Source organism: Felis catus, chromosome E3 (assembly GCF_018350175.1).
Source record: "Felis catus isolate Fca126 chromosome E3, F.catus_Fca126_mat1.0, whole genome shotgun sequence".
Lineage (NCBI taxonomy): Eukaryota > Metazoa > Chordata > Mammalia > Carnivora > Felidae > Felis > Felis catus.
Window position 1 is genome coordinate 28984124 of NC_058383.1, and position 22229 is coordinate 29006352.

Here is a 22229-nt window from a genome sequence, read left to right on the forward strand (position 1 = left end):
GACATCCTAGAAGTGAAATGTTTCCTCACTTCTGGGACTGAGGGGATAAAGAGGGAAAACAGCACAAGAATGACAAGTGATAAAGAAAGGGATTGATGCTACCTGAGGGCTGTTAAAGAAATAACTCACAGGCTCTGGGGACGAGAGAGAAGAAAGACCAAAGATGCTGGCCAGGTGTCAGAGCTGGGGAGGAAGAGAGGTACCCTTCAGCAAGCCTCAGAGAGAAGGTTAAGTTGAATTTTAGAAAAGGTGAGTTCGAGGTGATGACACGACTCCCAAGTAGGATGGTCTAGTGAGCAGCTGGAGGGACCAAACTGCAGCTGGGAGTTAAGAATGAGGCCATTGTACGCACTTGCGAGTAATCTGCAGAGAAATGACAACTTTGTACTGAAATTAGTTTCTCACCAATTAGCCTTTTAAAACTAGAAGGTACCAGTCGTTCCCAGCTTACCCGATCTGAAAGTTTATTTCTCCTGAGAGAAAACAAACCACACGCTGACATCTAAAATGTACTTTTGGGGCGCGTGGGTGGCTCAGTTGGAGCGTCCGACTCTTGACTTCGGCTTAGGTCCTGATCTTGTGGTTCATGAGTTTGAGCAGAGCCTGCTTAGGATTCTGTCTGTCTGTCTCTGCCCCTCCCCTGCTTGCTCTCTCTCTCTCACAATAAATTAAAAAATAAACTGAAAAAAATAAATCAATAAAACATGTTTTTTAAAATTAAAAAAAATTTTTTTTAATGTTTATTTTTGAGATAGAGAGAGCACAAGCAGGGGAGGGGCAGAGAGACGGAGACGGAATCCGAAGCAGGATCCAGGCTCTGAGCGGTCAGCACAGTGCCCGACGCGAGGCTCGAACTCACAAGCAGTGAGATCATGACCTGAGCCGCAGTTGGGCACTCAACCAACTGAGCCACCCAGGTGACCCTAAAGCATATTTTTAAGTCGTATTTTGAGAAGCTGAGGTGGTCACTACCTTTGTCTTATGATTGTCTTTAACAAACTAGAAATGGTATGGACTTGGATTACATCTTGGGAATTTTGCTAGTTTCAGCTTCCCCTAAATCCAAAATGTGAAAGCGAACAGAGAAAAGAGTCCACATCTTAACCAAATTCAGTTGATCTTTTCTGCTATTTCTGTCTGCATTTGGGTCACTTCCCCGAGGGAAAACAGCACTTTCAGGGGAAGAAAGTGCTCTTCAGGGATAAAACGCAGTTCAAACCCTGAACTTCCAAGGTGTGGGTCAACACACCCTCCTGCACTGGCAATGACTGAAGGCCTCTTGGGAGCACAGCGTTCCCAAGGATGTTTACAGATGTTCTGTATAAACTCGGCCCATGGCAGGAGCAGTGAGAGGTTCTGCTGGCTCTGAGTTCCTGCACAAGTAAGCACACATGAGAACATCCCTGTAGCCTGCTGTCCCGTTCCCCCTCCCCGCCCCCCCCAGTCTGGAAGGCCTCAGAGAGGACGCTGGGGGTGGGGTGGGGGAACGTAGGTAGGACTGGGGGAGGAGATTCATTCCCTTTTCCAACTCCTGTGCCCGGTCCACACAGATACACTTTGGTTTGTGTTTAAGCATCACGTGAAATGACAAGTGTTAATTATCTAGTTCAAAGCTAAAGGGGAAGAATGCCTGAGTTTGGAAAAGTCTGCAAGACTGCAAACAGAGACAGGATTAAAACGACAGGTTGAACACCGCAGCATTGAAGAGTACAGTAAACCTCTGGGGACTGAGCCACTCTGAAGAGCTGTGGTTTCTGGATAAAAACTTGGGTCTTTAACTGATGTCTATAAGGCACGTCAAGAGGTCTGTGCACGCAAAGAAATTATAAGCCAAGCTTGCGGTTGTCCTTATGAGGATGTGATATGAACTCTTGCCTAAAGGAAGTCGATAGGTTTTACTTAATTTTTTAAAGTCCTATTTAAATAATCTCTACACCCAACGTGGGGCTTGAACTTACAACCCTGAGATCAAGAGTCGCATACTCCTCTAAGCCAGCCTGGCACCCTGGGAAATCTATAGTTTTTATTAGGCTCTCAAGGAGGACCAAGACCGAAATAAGGTTAAAAACTGTTTATCCACTAGGATAAAGACTTTTAAAATGTTCGCCATCCCACTGGTCCTGGAGCGGTCACGATGAACCCAGGTGAGCCTTTCCACAGTGACACAGCATCACCGTCATGCACTCCCACCCTCTGGGTCCTGGAACAGTCTCAACACCAGTAGCCACCACTCCACTGTGGTGATATCTGGCCTTCAGGCAGGCTTTCACATGCTGTTTCTCTTTCTCCCTCTCTCCCTTTCTCTTGAATTAGGTGCTGGCCTTTAAAAAAAATCTGATTTCAGGGGCACCTGGCTGGCTCAATTGGTTAAGCGTCTGACTTTGGCTCAGGTCATGATTTCACGGTTCATGAGTTCGAGCCCCGCATCAGGCTCGGCACTGACAGCACGGGCCTGCTTGGATCCTCACGATCCCTCTCTCTCTCTCTCTCTCTCTCTCTGCCCCTCCCTGGCTCTCCCTCCCACTCTCTCTCAAAAATAAACAAACAGGGTTGGCTCCGTCAGTTGAGCACCCGACTTCGGCTCAGGTCATGATCTCGTGGTTTGTGAGTTTGAGCCCCACGTCGGGCTCTGTGCTGCCACCTCGGAGCCTGGAGCCTGCTTCGGATTCTGTGTCTCCCCGTCTCTCGGCCCCTCCCCTGCTCATGCTCTATCTCTCTCTGTCTCTCAATAATAAATAAATGTTAAAAAAATTAAAAAAAAATTTTTTTAATGTTTATTTCCGAAACAGAGAGAGACAGAGCATGAGTGGGGGAGGGGCAGAGAGAGAGGGAGACACAGAATCTGAAGCAGGCTCCAAGCTTCCAGTTGTCAGCACAGAGCCCGATGTGGGGCTCGAACTCACAAACTGTGAGATCATGACCTGAGCCAAAGTCAGTCGCTCAACCGACTGAGCCACCCAGGCACCCCTAAAAAATTAAAAAAAAAAAAATAAACATTAAAAACTTTTTTTAAAAAGGAAAGGATACATGTACCTTTATAAAAAAATTTTAAAAATTAAAAAAAAATCTGATTTCACATAAAAATGCAGACTCATGGTTTCTCCTGAAAAAAATCCGATCAAGCAAGACTGGGATTGCATATGGAGTGACGTGAATCATCGCAAGCTGCGTAACTCAGCAGCTGCACTCTGCAGGGAGGGCCTATCTGCTCTGGTTTGCAAGTCCTCATCCACTTGTGTTCCTCCCCGACCTTGGGGGCTATTTGCATTTTCGTGACCCCTCCGTAGGTGAGGCCGGCAGAGTCTACTGATGAGCTTATGATGTTTCTGGGTTAACTGGTCTTAGGCTGGTAAGCTTTGGGAGTTCTATCAGCTGAGAGTCTCCCTGCCTCTGGATTTGCTGGCAGGTTGTTTATCATCATTGCTGAGAAAATGATTGCCTCTGAGGTCTTTCACCAAGTTTTCTGAACTATTGCTTCTATTCTGTTACAGACCCTGAGGTCGGACACCCCTACTCGGCAGACTCGGTGTGTGAAAGGCTGTGGGTGAATCGGAGGGCAAGTCTAAAGATTCTAGGTTGGCTTTTTTTTCTCATCATTTCCCCAGAGACCTAGGTCAAAATGAATGAAGAGTTTGTGGGCTCTTCTGTGAACCACATATTTAGTGTACAGGCATTTAAAACGCCTGTTTTAATATTTTGGAGGTATTTACTTCCGGGTTCTGAGAAACTGTAATTACACCACATTTTTTTTCCTTCTGTTTACTTGTATCATATAACAATGATGTACACTTCTCAGTTTTAAAGGCAGATGACACGTTCTGAGTCCCCCCCCCCCCCCTTCACTACTTATGAGCCATGAGACTGTGGGTGAATCACTCCCTCTCTCTGAGTCTCACATGAGCATATATAAGGCATGGGGTTCCCACTCCGACCTCACAGGGCTGTCGTGAGCATTAAGGAGACGCGTGTAAGCACCAGCACAAAGGGAGTATTCAGTAACTGTGGTCTCTTCTTCCACATCATGGTTCTGGCGGGACACTTCCCAAACCGTCCAAGTGAGGGATCCCAAAAGCTGTTCGCATGCTCAGGCCATATAATCAACAACTTATTCTGACATCTCATCAATGTAACTTTTAAATGTTTATTTTTTTGGAGACAGAGAGAGAGAGAGAGAGAGAGGGAGAGAAGGAGAGATCAGGAGTGGGGGAGGGGCAGAGAGACAGGGAGACAAAGAATCCCAAGCAGGCTTCCCACAGTCAGCGCAGAGCCCTCTGCGGGGCTCGAACCCACGAACCGTGAGATCATGACGGGAGGCGAAACCAAGAGTCAGATGCTTAACCGACCGAGCCACCTAGGTGCCCCTCACCAACGTAACTTTTAGAAACACCTGGAGAGATATTATTTCCTGAGGAAAACGCCATCTCTAAAATTTCAGGGTCAAGAAATGGCACAAAGTCGGGGCGCCTGGGTGGCGCAGTCGGTTAAGCGTCCGACTTCAGCCAGGTCACGATCTCGCGGTCTGTGAGTTCGAGCCCCGCGTCGGGCTCTGTGCTGACTGCTCAGAGCCTGGAGCCTGTTTCCGATTCTGTGTCTCCCTCTCTCTCTGCCCCTCCCCCGTTCATGCTCTGTCTCTCTCTGTCCCAAAAATAAATAAACGTTGAAAAAAAATTAAAAAAAAAAAAAAAAAGAAATGGCACAAAGTCTTAGAAAGCACGGCATGAACGAACTGGGTCATTGAGCTTTTCTAAAATGTTCACGGGTCAGCTGTTGGCACAACTGACAGGAAACAATTATCACAGCGTCACGACTTGGGCAACTGCAAGAGCTCTAGCACTGGAACCTTTTCCGTGTTTCCGCAAGAAATACCTAACTGACATGGTACAGTTCTCTGAAAAATCTAGGAAGGAAACAAAAGGACTGGAATACCATATCCCAGCTATTCTGTGTGATTAAAGAACTGGCAATAAACGTGGCTATTGCTCCCTCAGAAGGAAAACTGTTTGATTTGGTCAAGTACCGATCTGTAGAATCATCTAGAGGAAGTGGTGGAAGGAGGTGGTGTCGCTGCCATTAACTGTTTGATTCCTTAGTCACCCCGAGGTCAATTAATACAGTAATTGTCATTGAGTTCAAAGAAGAATGCATTCATAATGAGTTTATATGGAGGATTTTTATACCTCAGCTTATAAAGACTGCATGCAATGAATCACTAAATACTACTCCTGAAACCAATGCGATGCTATATATTAACAGACTTGAATTTTAATAAATGAAATAAAGATGTCACGTAGTGATAGTTAACTCTTTAGTTAACAATCTTCAAACTACTTTGTTCAGTGACATATAATTATGGTTCTACCTTTTTGTTCAACAAGACGTTTATTGTGACGATAGTACATACCTAATGTTTTAGGAGTAATCTTTCGGAGGACTAATTTATTGGGATTCTAACCTGAAAAGAGGATCTCAATCACTACTTAGCAAAGATGTTTCCCTGCAAGAATAAAAAGATTTTGCCTTTATATCGTCTTTTAACTAGGTCATTTACTTCTCTTCATTACATATTACCTGACAGCAAAGAAGAATGACAACCACTAGCATCTACTGAGAGCTTATCATGTGAAAGATGATCCTGTGAGATGATTATTGCTCTCATCTCCACTTTACAGATGAGAAAAATGGAGGCCTAGTTAATAGAGGACAGAGCCAGGTTTTAAACCATGGTCTGACTTCTGGGGCACCTGAGTGGCTCAGTCGGTTGAGCGTCCGACTTCAGGTCAGGTCATGATCTCACAGTTCGTGAGTTCGAGCCCCGGGTCGAGCTCTGTGCTGACAGCTCAGAGCCTGGAGCCTGCTTCGGATTCTATGTCTCCCTCTCTCTCTGCCCCTCCCCCGCTCATGCTCTGTCTCTCTCTCTCTCTCTCTCTCTGTCAAAAATAATTAAACATTAAAAAAAATTAAAAAAAAATTTAAACCATGGTCTGACTTAAAGCCTGACCTCATAGCACTACATTATTATTGGTTCAAAGGACTAACTGGCCCCTCTATCCTGCTACTACAAAAGCTGAGAAATCCAAACTGCAGAAAATAAACCAGGAAGGGACAACACCACTGCATTTCGGAACATGAACTCTGGCTCGACGAGCATGGTGTTGCGTGAGACAAGCAGACGCAGTCACAAGAGAAAGTGGGGTGAAGGGTGCTGGGTGGCTCAGTTGGTTGAGCATTAAAAACTCTTGATTTCTTGATTTTAGCTCAGGTCATGATCCCAGGGTGGTGGGATCGAGACCTGTGTCTGACTCTGTGCTGAGCGTGGAGTCTGCTTAAAATTCTCTCTCTTCCCATCCCACCCCGCCATTCTCCCTCTCCCCCACTAGCACTCTCTAAAAGTTAACAGAAAGAAGGAAAGAAAGAAAGAAAGAAAGAAAGAAAGAAAGAAAGAAAGAAAGAAAGAAAGAAAGAAAGAAATAGGGATGTGAGGGGTGCCTGGCTGGCTCAGCTGGAACAGTGTATGACTCTTGATCCTGGGGTGGTGAGTTCGAGCCCTATGTTGGGCATAGAGATTCCTTGCATAAACTAAAAAAAAAAAAAAAAAAAAAAAAAAAAGAAAGAAAGAAAGAAAGGAAGAAAGAAAGAAATAGTGGTAAGAGTAGTTGGGAACGCCCTTATTTCTGGCACCCCAGGTCTACTTCTGGGGACACCACTATAAACACAAGTAGAATACTACAGACATTTTAAATGTCCAAAGAGTGACCACACATTTCTAGTGACTATGAAATGAAATGTGCCCAAATGCAAGCAAGGCAAAGGCCATACATGGCAAAAATAAGAGAATATTGTGTACACCTCTTGTAGGTGGCAGAAAGTGGCTTTCGTGAACACAACAGAAGCACTTCCAGGCTCTTCCCATAAAAAACCTTGTCCAAAAATATTTTCTTTCTGGACGGAGTCAGACATTACTAGGGCAAAGTTAGCTAGCTAGCGCACTGGCTGACGTGCTGCCTGAACTTTGAGACCCCGTGATTCACTGCTCGTGAGGGATGTTGGGCAAGACAAGAGAACACTGAGAAGAGTGTCCTGGCTCTCCCTAGAGACTCTTCTTTTGTTTACGTTATGTGGCGTATATTCAGCGACCTATCCTGTATTAAATGCTGTAGATGTCCAATAACTTGGGATAAAAAAAAAAAAACTGATTAGAAAGCATACTTTAATTATTGGTTTGAGTAGTCTCTCCTTCTCCAATCAAATTCTGAGCTTCTTGAGATGAGGAACCAAGCCACAGAATTCTATCATCGTATTTGAAGTAGCTGGCACAAGGATGGGTTCTGGATACTTGTAGATGAAAATCAAATCAGCATATATCTGACTCCCTATCACAGTAATTTCTTAGAACCTCTGACATAATCATCTGAGTTTTGTGAAGCTGAAATGAAAAAGGATATCTGACAGAGAGGCTCAAGAATGTACATTTTATTTTATTTTATTTTATTTCATTTCATTTTATTTTATTATTTCTAAGTAAGTTCCATGCCCAGCATGGAGCCCAACGCAGGGCTTGAATTCATGACCCTGAGGTCAAGACCTGAGCCAAGATCAAGAGTCAGATGCTTGGGGTGCCTGGGTGGCTTAGGTAGTTAAGTGTTTGATCCCAGCTCAGGTCATGATCTCAAAGTTTCACGGGTTCAAGCCCCGTGTCAGGTTCTGTGCGGACAGCTCAGAGCCTGGAGCCTGCTTTGGATTCTGTGTCTCCCTCTCTCTCTGCCCCTCCCTTGCTTGGGCTCTCTCTCAAAAATAAATAAATAAAAAAACAAAAAAACAAAAAACAAGAGTTGGATGCTTAACCGATGGAGCCACCCAGGTCCCCCAGAAGTGTACATTTTAAACAAGCCCCTTAGGAGATTCTTTAATGCACACAGAAGTTTGGGAACTAGAGAGTTGTTACATACAAATAAATAAACACGTGTGTGCCTAAACATATGTTTCAGACAAGGTATAGGTAAGGTGTGAACAAAATAAAGTTGAAACAACATTTTCAAGCTCATTTCCTCTACTCTCCAATCTCTCCTCTCTCCAGTGCCTGAATCATCCTGCTGTAGCAAAATTCTGATCAAACATTTCCTTTGCTCAAAACCATCTTGACCGTGAGAAACTAAAACCCATAGTTGTAAGCTTGTCATTTAAGAATCTTTATGGTCCACAAATCAACAGAACTTTTTAATGAGGTCTTTTGTTTTTGTTTTAAGTAGGTTACATGCCCAATGTGGGGCTTTAACTCATGGCCCTGAGATTAAGAATCGCATGCACTACAGCTTGAGCCAGCCAGGCGCCCCCAACACAACTTTTTAAACAAGAGCACATCATTAAAAAAAATAAATAAATAAAAAAAATAAACCAAAAAACAAGAGCACAAAGTCTGGAGCCAGAATGATCGATTTCAAATCCTAGCTCACCAATCACTAGTGTGATCTCAGGCAAGTCAGTTAATCTGTGTGCCTCAGTCTCCTCATCTGTAAAACTGGGATATTAATACTACCTTACTGATGGGGTTGTTGATAGGATTAAATGAGTTAATAATATACACACCGCACTCAGAATAGTAGCCAGCACATTAGTGCAAAGTAAATGTTAGTTATTACTATTATTACAATTATCCCCTACTACTCATCTACTCACACACTACACTTTGGTCCCATCTACTAATTCCTGCTCCTTGGGCATTTTTCCGTCACATTGTTTCCTTCATCTGTAACCCAGCTATGCACCATCTCTGGGTCAAAAGTGTTCAATTGACAAGACCCGAATCACCTGCCACTGGAAAGTCTTTAATGGCTAATTCCACTCACACCCAAATTAATCCTTCCTGCCTCTGTGCATTACTGTAACTTTTATTTGTGTGTTTACTCATCTCCTAGACGGCTATTTCCCCTGAGAGGCTTGTATACTTAAAACGTTATGTTCCCAGGAATGGAGACCTGGGTGCCAAACAGGTCACATTTATTCTCCCTAAGCCTCATATTTCTCATTCATAAGTTCAGGATAATAATATCCACTCTGAAGGAGGTTTAAATAACAAACTCTATCCATAGGTAGTCAAAGAAGAGTACCGAATAGTGATAGAATGATTAATAGCTGCCCTTACTGATGTCAGCTACGTTACTGGCGTCAGTGCCAAGCACTGGAGGAGACAGTTTTTCCATCTCGTTTATGGAAACAGGCTGGGAAACGCAGAACACAGCATACACCCAGACAGGCTGTTTCCAAAACAGCCGGGACAAAAACAAACCAAACTACCTAACTCGCACGTGCGCTCTGCGCCGGCTCTGGGGCGTGTCCGGAGGACAGAGCAAACCTCTTTTCTATTGGCCTTTCAGAGGGTGACATCAAGACCACCCCCAAAGGACCGACCAATGGGCTTTAGCGGGGAGGACCCAACGGCGACAGCTGAGGGCATGACAGTGTCTGGATTTTATCACCTCTCCACCAAAGTTGGGGGGCCGTCTCCTGCCCCGCCAAAGAGCCTCGGCTAGACACAGCCTGATCTTCATTTACCCCTCTTTATATTTTCTTTTAACGAGAACTTTTTGTACAAGTTCCCATTAGAAGCCGTGAGCATGGAATCATAACAGCTGTGTTCTAGCCTAACCCTAGTGCGACTCTGGGGTTTCACTTTCCCTTTTGAGCGCGTCCGTTACCCTATTTTATAACGGGAGCAATCGTTCCGCGTTAGGGCAGGAACTGCCTCTCCAATCAGACCCGTAGCTCAGTCTAGCACCAACCTGATCAATTCTGGACGCGCAACCAACGGCTGCGGCAGGGGCTCCTGGGAGGCAGGCGTCCCTTCGTTCCACTCCAAAATGTGTGGAAGCGATGCCTCCTCCCTCCCGCCCTGGGGAGATCCTGGAGCGGTAGGCTCTGACCCTGACCCCTGAGGGGACGCAGGCAAGTCCCGGCGATCCGCCTTGTCGACGTAGGGCTCTCGGGAAAGGACGGGGAAGTTGGCCACGCGAGGGTCCGGGCCCGGTGGCCGAGACCGCGGATGCTTAGGACTCGGGCCTGGGCGAGGAAAGCCCCGCGCACCTGCTTCTCTAACCCGTCCCCCACAGCCGTCCTCAATACGCCGCCCCGAAATGCAGCCCGGGCCTCCCTTTGCCCTTTCCCGCCACGCTGGGGCTTACCACTCTGTTCCTTCCGGGCCCACCCGGCCGCCGCCCGCCTCCCGGACCCCCACGGAAGCAGAGGAAGAGGTGGCCACTTCACTTCCGGAAGTAACCGAAGACTTACTGAGGAGAAGAGTGCCCGGGCCCACGACCATAGAGGAGAAGCCGCACTCTTCTCCCAACCCTCTCAACCCCGCGACCTCCCCGCTGCCTAGAGCGGCCACTCCCCGGCCGAGGATTTCGGCGCATGCGTGCCACCGCCGGCCCCGCCCGTTCCTCTCTAGAAATAAACTCGGGGCCACGGTGGCGTTACACCCAGAGGGTGAGGCGGGTGTCTGGTTCAGGTCCTCTTGGGAGGTTGTCTCTGTCTGGAGGAAACAGCTTTACCCAGAACTTAAATAAGACCGCACTGTATTCTCCACAAAGATTTTTTGCAGAAAATCCCAGGACTTTGGCGGAAGTTCTCTGTGTAGTGTTAAGAACGGGAATTAAAGTGACTTTATGAACCTTTTTTTCTCCCATTGTTTCGGGGCGTTGAGAATTCATGCTGGGTATTTTTAAACCACTGGCCTGGAGTTTGTTAAACTGATCGTTTGGAGTGACATTTTTCTTTCTAACATAACAGATTGGCAAGGAATTAAAAGACTGGTCCTATGCTAGGGCAGGGAGTGTGAACTCATTTTCTGGAGGGTAATTTGTGTCAGTGTCAGTGTCAGTGTGGATGTGTGTGTGATACGACATAAAATTTAGCATTTTAACCATTTTTAAGTGTACAGTTTAGTGGCATTCAGTACTTTCACGTAGTTGTACATCTATCATCAGCATCCATCTCCAGGACTTTTTCACCTTAGCAAACTGAAAATCCATACTCATTAAACGTTTCCAACCCGCACTTTCTCTGCAGCCTCTGGGAACCACCTTTCGACCTTATGCCTTGTCAATGTGACTTCGCTAGGTACTTCACGTGAGTGGCATCATACTGTATTTGCCTTTTTGTGACTGGCTTATTTCACTTAGCATAATATCCTTAAGGTTTATCTACCTTGTAACGTGTCAGAATGTCCTTCCTTTGTAAGGCTCGATAACATTCCATTCTAAGTATATACAACTTTTTGTTTATCTGTTAATGGACACTGGGTTGTTTCCACCCTTTGGCTATTGTGAATAGTGCTACTAAGAACACGTGTGTGCAAATACCTATTCAAGCCTCTGCTTTCAGTATTTTTAGGTGCATGCCCAAAAGTGGAATTGCTGCATTACATGATAATTCTATTTAAAAAATTTTTCAGAATCTCCATACTGTTTTCCACAGCGGCCACACCATTTTAGCTTGCCACCAACAGCACACAAGGGTTTCAGTTTCTCAGCGAAGGGATGTGAAAGGATTGGAAAAAAAGAAAGGCAGCTCTTTCTGCCCACAGGTCCTGTCCCAGTGCTTTAATAAAACCACCCTTTTTTTTGCGTCAAAAAAAGGGGAGGGGATGGGAAAGGATATCTCATTACTGTTTTTCTTTGTGTTAGTGATGCTGAACATCTTTTCATGTGCTTACTGGTGATTTGTACATCTTTGGGAAAATGTTTATTGAAGACCTTTGACTATTTTTTAATCAGGTTCCTTTTTGTCATTGAATTGTAGGAGTCCTTTATGTATTGCAGATATTAGTCCCTTATCAGATATACAGTTTGCAAATATTTTCTCCCGTTACATGGGTTGCGTTTTCACTTTGATGATAGTATCCTTTCCTGCACAAGTGTCATAAATTTCGATGTCTGATTCATCTATTTTTTCTTTTGCTGCCTGTGCTTTGGGTATCATATTTAAATAATAAAATCATTGCCGAATACAATGTGAGGAGGCTTTTGCTTTATGTTTTCTTCTAAGAGTCTTATAGTTTCACCTCTTACATTTAGATGTTTCATCTATTTTAATTTTTTAAAATGTTTATTTATTTCTTTAGAGAGAGAGCGAGCATGTGTGAGCAGGGGAGGGGCAGAGAGAGAGAGGGAGAGAGACCCAAGCAGGCTCCCCTCTGTCAGTGCAGAGCCCAATGTGGGGCTCAGTCCCACAAACCTTGAGATCATGACCTGAGCTGAAATCAAGTCAGACACTTAACCAACTGAGCCACCCAGGTGCCCATATTTTGAGTTAATTTTTATTTTATATATAATTTTTATTTGGTATAAAGTAAGGATCCAACTTCATTTTCTCCCATGTGGACATCCAGTGTTCCCAACACTATTACTGGCAAGACTGTTCTTTTCCCACCGAGTGATTTCAGCACACTTGTAAATCATATGTCCTTAGATGCAAGGGTTTATTTGGGGGAGGGTCTCTATTTCATTGGTTTCTAGGTTTTTCTTTATGCCAATACCACACTGTTCTGACTACTGTAGCTTTGTAGCAAGTTTTCTTATGTATTTATTTAAATTACTTAAATTTTATTTAAATTACTTTAAATTGCTTATTTAAAATTATTTAAATTTCTTAAAATTTAAATTTAAGTGCCATATATGTTTAGTACTTTCTGTATTTGACTTTTTTTCTTTTTTTTAAGTAGACTTCACACCCAGTGTGGAGCCTAAAGCAGGGCTTGAGCTCATGACCGTGAGATGAAGACCTGAGCTGAGATCAAGAGTCCGACACTTAGCTGACTGAACCACCCAGGTACCCTGTATTGCACTTTTTAAGCCGAAACAAAAAAAAGAGAAATATTTCAAGCCTGAGGTTCGACTACTTATCATATTTTTCTCCTTCCCATTTCCCTGCACTCTAGAATTCGCATTTACTCTCTGCTGTTCACATTAAGATAGTTGACATAATTACCTATATGTAAATTTCCACTGAATGAGGCAAGGGAAATGAATTTGTTGAGGGAATTGGTGGGGAAAATATGGCCAGACTCTTATGTGTTCTTTAGAATATTTAATACTGCATTTTGGTGGAGAAATGGTCATCTTTTTTTTTTTTTTTTTTTTCAAAAAACAGAACGGATTTTGTACTCAATAAATGTCAAAGTAAGGTGTGAACGCAAGGGAATTGTGGCAAGGCACAACTCTAATCCTGTCTTACATTGACGCAGCACTCTACACTTCACAGACATCATCACCCATCCTCAACCCTATTTAGTGGATGAGAAGATCGAGGTTTAGGAATGATGAATACGTTCCAAACCTAATTAATGGCAAAGGTAGCCTTTGAAAGCTGGTCTTCTAACCAACTACATAGTCGGCTTTTGTGAAAGATGAAAGTGAATTCATTCACTCAGCTATGTTTATCGAGCATCTACGGTGTATCGACACCGTTGTAGGCTCTGGGGATCCACAGTATACTCCAAACCAACCAAACCAAGACTTCATCTATTTTGTTCGCCAGTCCCAGTGGCTAGTGCAGTAGGTCTCAGCTTTGTATTCTCTTCACCTCTCTTAGGTAACCCTCCCTCCAGTTACTCCGCCCCCCCCATTATTTTTATTAGAGCACCGGGCTCTCGCTCTTCATAGCGCTGATTGTGTTTCCAAGTGGCAAGTTTGATACCTGCCTGACTTTCCCCCTTTTCCCCCAAGTTAAGCTCCAAAGGGGCAAAGATTTTGTCTCCTCTGTTCAACACTGTATCCCCACGCGTTTGAGAGCGCCTGGCGCATAATATCGCCAGGAAATATTTGTTCACCAATTGGGCGTCAAGACATGCTTATTTCTTAATCTGAACTTGCTGTCCCACGTCTGGCCTCGCAAGTTAGCCCACGTCTGGGCGATTTCCATAGCCACGCCCCTTCTCCAGCCCTGAAGTAGTGAAAAGAGCCCAGGCTGGCCCCGCCCCCGCCGCTGACGCAGACACACGTGACGCGCGCCGGCGCGCGCTGTTTCCGGAAGTCGCCGCCGCGGTCTCCGCCGCTTCTGCCTTCGCTGCTGCTGCGGTCCCAGCGGAACTTTTCGTGTAGGACGGCCGAGGCGGGCCCAGGCGGGGCCGGGGTTCCGGCCACTCTGCAGAATGGAGATAATCAGGAGCAGTGCGTGTCGCGCCGTGCATCACCCCGAGACTCAAGGCCCCCTCACCCGGCCTGCTAGGCCCAGACCAGCGCCGGTGTGCTTGGCGGGGCCTGGGGCTGAAGCATCCCCTCAGGGGTTTGCCTCCCCTGAAGTCTGTGAGCTTTAGGGGGTCTTGTCCCTGCCTTGTCCTGCCTTGTCCTGCCCGGGCGTCCCCCAGGGCTGTGTGCCTCTGTGGCCCGTGCACCCTCGGGGCTGGTCGTCCTCCGGCCCGCGCACCCACTGGGGACTTGATCCCCTCCCACCATGCACCCCTCGGGGACTTGATACTCTGTCTTGTTTATCCCTCTAGGACTTGTCCTCCTCCCGCCTGAGGCCTCAGGATCTTCCCAGTCCTTCCCTTTCCCATTAGGAGCTCTTGAGGCAGGAAGCCCGGCCACCGGTTCTGAGCCTCTTCTCGGTTTCTCCGCAGATTTTAAGAGTAATCTTCAAAAAGTGTACCAGGCCATAGAGGAGGCCGACTTCTTCGCCATCGATGGGGAGTTTTCAGGTATCCCTCGCTTGCAAGCTGGGGGCTAGCGATGCATAGCCAACGCTCCTCGTGACCCTCTGACTCCCCGACCCTCCCCCCCCCCCCCACTTCTGCCTGCTGGCCCCTCCTGTTTGTGGCCTTGGGCGTTGGTTATATGAGTCTCAACGATTTCCCTTAAGCGTTTCAGTGGCATGGAAGACGTGCACTGGGTTTGTGAGGGTTACAGATAGAGATTATGGTTTTGGTCCAGCTTAAAACTGACATGCACGTGGTAGGGTAAAGGTCAGGCTTTTTTGTGCGTATGATAAAATATACATCACTAAAATTTACTGTTTTATTTTTTCTAAAGATTTTATTATTTTTTAAGTAATCTCTGTACTCAGGGTGAGACTCGAACTTACAACCCCGGAGATAGTCACAGGCTCCACCAAGTGAGCCAGCCAGGTTCCCCTAAAATCTTACTATTTTAACCATCTTTAAGTGGTCATTAAGCACATCCACATTGTCTTGCATCCATCTCCAAAACTTTTCCATTTTATCAAACTGGTATTCTACTAATTGGACAGTAACTCCATTTTTCCCTCCCCACTGCCTCTGGCAGTCATTATTTCTGTCTTCTATGAATTTGACTGTTCTAGGCACTTCCTGTAGGTGGAATCATCCGATATTTTTCCTTTATGACTGACTTTAGCGTCAGGCTCTTGGAGGTAATGAAGGTTTTCCTTTATGCATTAGTGGAAGTGTTCATTGCCTACCTCCGCATGGTGTATATGTGTGTGTAATGCTTTACCAACACTTACAGTTGCAAAGTTTTTTTCTCCCCCTTTGGATGAAAGACTAATTTCTGAGTTTTTGAAGTCAGTGTGAACAATTGCTATAGATAGCCACTTTTGCTAGCAGATTTTATATGTTAAAAACACTTCAGACCTTTCTAAAGGAAATATGTTCCTTACCTTTAAGCATGAAGTGTCTAGCTGGAGTCAGTTCACTGAGAAGCTGTGTTTTCACCAGAAATAAGTTTTCTTTTTGACCTTCAAAATTCCTTTGTTGTGTATAGATCTTTCTCCAAACGGTTAATCAAGACTTGTACTCTAGCAATAATATGCGTCATGATTCCTTGATGTCTGATTATGCATTAATCCTTTTGAAAGCAGAAAACTTAATTAATTATAGAGATTGCTTTCTTAAGTCATTACTGTGTTTTGAAACCTATTTTAGACCCTGGAACTGGGTCTAAATTGAAGCATTTTCATCTCTGAATTCGTTATTACAGAGTTCAGCTTGATGGCCAGTGAAATTAATACTAATTTTGAAAAAGTGAAGTAAGGAGTGCTTTCAAGTAATCTTAATTCATAAGAAAATGAAATTACACAGCCTTTGAATAGTTGACCTTTTTATATTAGTGTTAAAATTTTTTATTTATTAAAATTAGGAATCAGTGATGGACCTTCAGTCACTGCATTAACAAATGGTTTTGACACTCCAGAAGAAAGGTATCAGAAGCTTAAAAAAGTAAGTGAAAATCTTTTTTCCCCCACGTTGGTCTTCCTTATGTTGAATCGTAAAGAAACGTCATAAACTTGCACGTTAACTTCTCTAATCCCAGCTGTGAAATGATATTTTAGTGATGTTAAAAAACAACAGCAAAAATAATTGTTTGCTGGAAAACATTTGGGGAAGGTTTACTATTTTCATTGTTAATTTGATTGATAGGAAATATGATGGGGTGATAGTAATCATTTGCAGATCGGCCTACTGTGATGCTCTGGTTGGTGGATAGGTGGTTAATCAGGAAAAATATTAAGAAGCATTTATAAGTTAACGCTTCTGACACAAAAGGTGTAGCCTGTTGTAATCGGAAGCATTCTGCTAAAAGTCCAATTGAGTAGTTAGAAACCCCACCTGCCTGAGTGTACTCTTGTCACATTGAATATACAGCACTGATTTGACAGGTGTTTTGTTTCCCTTTTCCAGCATTCCATGGACTTTTTGCTGTTTCAGTTTGGCCTTTGCACTTTTAAGTATGACTACACAGATTCAAAGTAGGTTGTTTTAACAAGCAGTGGATTTCTTTTCTCGTGCTATAATGTAACCCACTAAGTCCCCTTTTATCTTATTTCCCCCAGGTATATAACGAAGTCATTTAACTTCTATGTTTTCCCGAAACCCTTCAATAGATCCTCGCCAGATGTCAAGTTTGTTTGTCAGGTTGGTAGCAGAATTGATTTTCTTCTGTTATGAATTGTTGATGAGGCAGTAACGTGGAATCAGAATTCTTTTTTAAAATTCGGTTCTACTGCTACCTTTGGGCTTTCGGCAAGCCGTTCCACCTCTCTGGCTTGCAGTTTTAGGGTTGTGAATGAACAACACTGCTGTCTTCCTCTTTGCTTCAGAATCAAGGGATAAGAGCAAGAAACAGGCAGATGGAAACCAGAACACGAGGTGTATTGTGAGCAAAGCTGACTTTGGGAACATGGCTCTGTTGGGGACTTTTAACGTTTGGCCCCTGATTTGAACCCATAGATCAGGTCCTTCAGGCTTCTTCCCACCCCTTTATCTTTGTTCCCATCTCTAAGGGTGGAGCTTTATTTTCCAGAGGAATAAGTATGTGTGTATCTCGTTTAAAAAGAGAGAACCCAGTTGGGATGAGCACTGGGTGTTGTATGTAAGCCAGTTTGATAACAAATTGTATTAAAAAAATAATAAATAAAAAGAACCCAGAAGGGGCTACACTGCATACATATGCTTATTTCTTTTTCCCAAGTTTCCCAGTTAGGAAAAAGAGTCCACGGTTTGCCCCTGAGGAGGAGAGGGCATACTTTCTGAGCCAAGGTAAGGATACAGGGAGGTTCCCCTTTAGAACATCACCTTTAGAATTGGAACCCATCTGTTTGACACTAAATATCAGTTTCCTCTTCCTGTACTCTTAATAATCTGTGATAGTGATAAGGAGGGTGTGAAAAAGCTGTGTAGTATATGGAAATGTGATTAGGGCTGAGGGTCGATCTTGTTTTCCCTTCCAATCTTGTGTCCTCGCTTCTCTCCGGGTGGCATCATTAGTTCATGTGAGTCTTGCCATCCTTCCCTTCTTCTCCACATAAGTAGGAACACAGCTGGGAAAGCCTGGGGGGTAGGCTTCTGAGTGACTGAGCCATACCAGATTCTTTGTGTAATATGGCAAGAGAGAAACAAGTGAAATAATGAGTTATTCATATGTCTGGGGCTGAAGAGAAAAGGTGAAGGCAGTTTTGGTCTTGTAACCTGGCTTCTCAAATTACCAAGTAGGCCTTTATTCAGCAACTGGTTGATAACTACTTAACAATTCCCTTAGTAGGGGATACTAATGAGACAGTATTTATAGATTCTCAAGTTTTCCAGTGGTACCAGGAGAAGACAGAAATGTAAGTGGGTTCTATGGCTTTAGCCGGGAGTCAGTCAGGCAAAAGTGGACATTGGCCATGAGACACCTTTGGATGATGCTTTGTTCTAAAATGCCACCACAAGTACAGTTATTCTAGGAGATCCACTAGAAGTGGATCAGAAGAATCTACCTGTTGTACAAAGCTATTCTGTGGCTACACCTGGAATATTTAATGCAATCTAGTTGCTAGCCACTCCCTAAAAAAAATACGATAGGTTTGAACAGGCTAGAGACCCCTGTCTAAAATGGACAATGGGATAAGCGTGTTAACAGTGTTTTAGTCTGAAAACGCAAAGGCAGAGAAAAGATTTACACTCAGTATGAACTTGTGAATTGTTTGGCTGGAGTGAATGATAGTATTTTTGGGGCGTCTGGGTGGCTCAGCCAGTTAAGTGTCCGACTTCGGCTCAAGTCATGCTCTCATGGTTCGTGGGTTCGAGCCCTGTGTGGGGCTCTGTGCTCACAGCTTGGAGCCTGGAGCCTGTTTCAGATTCTGTGTCTCCCTCTCTCTCTCTGCCCCTCCCCTGCTCATTCTCTCTCTCTCTCTCTCTCTCTTTCTCTCTCTCTCAAAAATAAACAAACATTAAAAAAATTTTTAAGTGAACAATAATATTTTTGAATTTTCTTATTTTTGGTTCTCAATCTAGGGTGGTTTCTGTTTTGTTTAAAATTCTTTGAAAGAATTTTTTTTTAATGTTTATTTTTTGAGAGAGAGAGAGAGTGAGCAGGGGAGGGGCAGAGAGAGAGACACACACACAGAATGGGAAGCAGGCTCCAGGCTCTGAGCTGTGAGCACAGAGCCCGACACAGGACTTGAACTCACGAACTGCAAGATCATGACCTGAGCTAAAGTTGGATGCTTAACCGACCGAGGCACATAGGAGCCCCTGTTTTGTTTAAAATTCTAAGACTGCAGCACTTGCATCTTACAAGGAAGTTAGCTTCTTGACTCACAGAGCAGGGTGAAAATTGTGTCTGGTCAAAAACCACTCTTGGAGGGCACCTGGGTTCACGAGTTCGAGCCTAGCATCAGGCTCTGCACTGACAGCTCAGAGCCTGGAGCCTGCTTTGGATTCTGGGTCTCCCTCTCTTTCTGCCCCTTCCCTGCTCTCTCTCTCTCTCTCTCTTTCTCTCTCTCTCAAAAATAAATAAAACACTAAAAAAATTTAAAAATTAAAAACAAAACAAAATATGAGATCATGACCTGCGAGCCAAAATCAAGAGTCAGACGTTCAATTCATTGAGACACCCAGGCGCCCCCATGTTTCACTTTCAATATGGTATTCAATAAATTACATTACATACTTAATGCCATATTATAAAATGCTTTGTGTTAGATGATTTTGCCCAATAGCAAGCTAATGTAAGTGTTCTGAGCACGCGTAAGATAGGCTAGGCTAAGCTGCGATGTTCAGTGGGTCAGGTATACTGAAAGCAGTTTCAACTTAACACTATTTTCGACTTAGAGTCGGTTTATTGGGGCATGCACCATCGTAAGTGGAAGAAGTTCTGTGTATGTATACATGTATGTAAAAGCTAGAAAAGAGTGAGATGGGGAAGGAGGTGGCACGTGGAAGAGAGTATTAAAAAAAGAAACTCGTTTCTTACCCTAGAGTCAGGAGGAGTATTTTCATATGTCACAGTCGTTTACGTATTATTGTCAGTGAATTCAACATTTGATGTTCAGCTAGAAAAATGGAGAGAAAGAGATGAAAACAATGTGAATGCCTAAATATAGATGGTTGCCAGAGGGGAAGGAGGTAGGTGGATGGGCAAAGTGGGTGAAGGGAGTGGAAGGTACAGGCTTCTGGTCATGGAATGAGCAAGTCATGGCAACAAAAGGTACAGCATAGGGAACACAGTCAGTGATGTTGTAATACTTTTGGAGGGTGACACGTGGTAGCTACCCTTGTGAGCACAGCATGACATACATACAGAGATAGTGAATCACTATGTTGTACACCTGAAACTAGCGTGATATTATATATCAGCTGTACTCAAAAAATTTTTGAAATAATGTAAATACCTGCCATCCCACAGGATGGGTACCTTCCCTGGGAGTGTGTGTGGTTCTCAGTCTGCCCGCTCTTCCATATCCTGCCCAGTGTGTGAGCATCTCACTGTGCGTACAGACGCTTATTTTGCAAGGAGCACCTTCAGTTGCTTTGTTTCCAAACTCTATCTGCTTTAACAGTGATAAGAGCTTTCCAAGAGTGATTTTTTTTTAAAAAAAAAATTATATTTATTTATTTTTGAGAGAGGGGGAGAGAGACAGAGAGCAAGCAGGGGAAGGGCAGAGAGAGAGGGAGACACAGAATCCGAAGCAGGCTCCAGGCTCTGAGCTGTCTGCACAGAGCCCGACGCAGGGCTCGAACCCACAAACTGCGAGATCATGACCTGAGCCGACGTCAGATGCTTTACCGACCCCCATGATCTCATGGTTTTGTGAGATTGAGCCCCGTATCGGGTTCTGCACTAACAGTGCAGATTCTCTCTCCCTCTCCCACTGCCCCTTCCCTGCTTGTACTCTGTCTCTTCTCTCAAAATAAAAATAAATAAACATTAAAAAAAGAAAGTGAAACACAGAATGGTTGTAAGTGCTGGTGTTTGCATGGCTGACCGAGAGCTGCGGCTGGTGCCGCTGTCCAGCATCGTGAGAGAGTCTTGTACTGTGTATCACTAGTCTGGAAAAGGTCCAAATTCAAAACTCGAAGTATAGTTTCTACTGAATGCACCACTGTGAGGTGGAAAAATCCTGAGTTGAACCATTGTTAAGTCAGGGACCATCTGTATCTGTGTGTCTACACACATGTGTGTAACTTTAGTTCTTTTCTTTAATATACACAGAATTCTGATACTCATACTTTAAATAACTTGCATTTTCCACTCAACACAGTTTGTACGTATTTCACAGCGTGGATGTGGGTAATTTATTTAATTTGAATTTAAAAGTTTCCAAAGGTTCTCTATTTTAAATAGTGTTAGAATCAATATTCATGTGCAGTGTATCTTTGCGTATATGTAGGAATTAAAAAAAATTTTTTTTAATGTTTATTTATTTTTGAAACAGAGAGCACGAGCAGGGGAGAGGCAGAGAGAGAGGGAGACACAGAATCTGAAGGAGGCTCCAGGCTCTGAGCTGTCAACACAGAGCCAGACGTGGGACACGAACCCACGAACTGCAAGATCATGACCTTAGCCGAAGTCGGACGCTTAACAGACTGAGCCACTCAGGTCCCCCCCCCCCTTTTTTAAGTAAGCTCTACATCTAATGAGGGGCTCAAACTCATGACCCCGAGATCAGGAGTCACACGCGTGCTCCACTGACTGAGCCAGCCAGGTGCCTCCTGTATGTAAGAACATTTTTATAGGATAGATTTCTTAGAAGGGAAATTGCTGAATCATAAGGCATATGCACTGAAAATTTTGATGGAGGCTTGAGATTGTCATCCCAAATAACTGTGCTTATTTTTTGAATCCTGAAAATGATACATTTAGGATAAATCAAAATTAGTGGATACTAAGCACAAATATATTGTGTAGGTTCAATGGATTTTTTTTTTTTAATTATGGTAAGAAATATGTAACATAAAATTCACCATTTTAAGTAATTCTAAGTTCAGTGGCATTAAGTACATTTCTCTTGTGTAACCTGAAAGGTGGCATTTGAGTGGAAAATACAGAGCTTCAAAAAGGGATAGGTGAAATTTTTGTTTTACATTTATTTATTTTTGAGAGACAGAGACAGAGCGCAAGTAGGGGAGGGGCAGAGAGAGAGGGAGACACAGAATCTGAAGCAGGCTCCAGACTCCAAGCTGTCAACACAGAGCCCAACGCAGGGCTCGAACTCATAAACTGTGAGATCATGACCGAGCAGAAGTTGGGTGCTTAACCAACTGAACCACCCAGGTGCCCTGGAAAAGAGATGCAGTTTTCTTAAAATTTTTTTTTTTTTTTTTAATTTTTTTTTTTCAACGTTTATTTATTTTTGGGACAGAGAGAGACAGAGCATGAACGGGGGAGGGGCAGAGAGAGAGGGAGACACAGAATCAGAAACAGGCTCCAGGCTCTGAGCCATCAGCCCAGAGCCCGACGCGGGGCTCGAACTCATGGACCGCAAGATCGTGACCTGGCTGA

At 44.1% G+C, this 22229-nt stretch overlaps 2 protein-coding genes across 10 annotated transcripts in view; one reads left to right on the forward strand and one right to left on the reverse strand.

The window, feature by feature from the left end:
- BFAR (bifunctional apoptosis regulator) overlaps window positions 1-10411 on the reverse strand; it is a 34520-nt gene extending 24109 nt beyond the window's left edge. Inside the window, exon 1 of one of the 6 annotated variants that reach the window (XM_006942306.5) lies at window positions 10282-10411. The gene's annotated coding sequence lies outside the window, so the exon portion shown is untranslated. Of the gene's footprint in view, window positions 1-1249; window positions 1273-9776; window positions 9915-10175 lie in introns of those variants that run through there. The other 5 variants (XM_003998845.5, XM_045048039.1, XM_006942307.5 and 2 more) reach the window with 5 other exon arrangements.
- Window positions 10412-14001: 3590 nt separating this feature from the next.
- The window catches only part of PARN (poly(A)-specific ribonuclease), a 167224-nt gene continuing 158996 nt past the window's right edge, over window positions 14002-22229 (forward strand). For 2 of the 4 annotated variants that reach the window (XM_023247036.2, XR_006591256.1), the window contains exons 1-5: window positions 14003-14162; window positions 14612-14689; window positions 16104-16183; window positions 16646-16713; window positions 16798-16879. In XM_023247036.2, coding sequence (XP_023102804.1) covers window positions 14144-14162; window positions 14612-14689; window positions 16104-16183; window positions 16646-16713; window positions 16798-16879 — 327 coding nt within the window. In that variant the 5' untranslated portion in view covers window positions 14003-14143. Of the gene's footprint in view, window positions 14163-14611; window positions 14690-16103; window positions 16184-16645; window positions 16714-16797; window positions 16880-22229 lie in introns of all 4 variants that reach the window. The other 2 variants (XM_023247037.2, XM_023247035.2) reach the window with 2 other exon arrangements.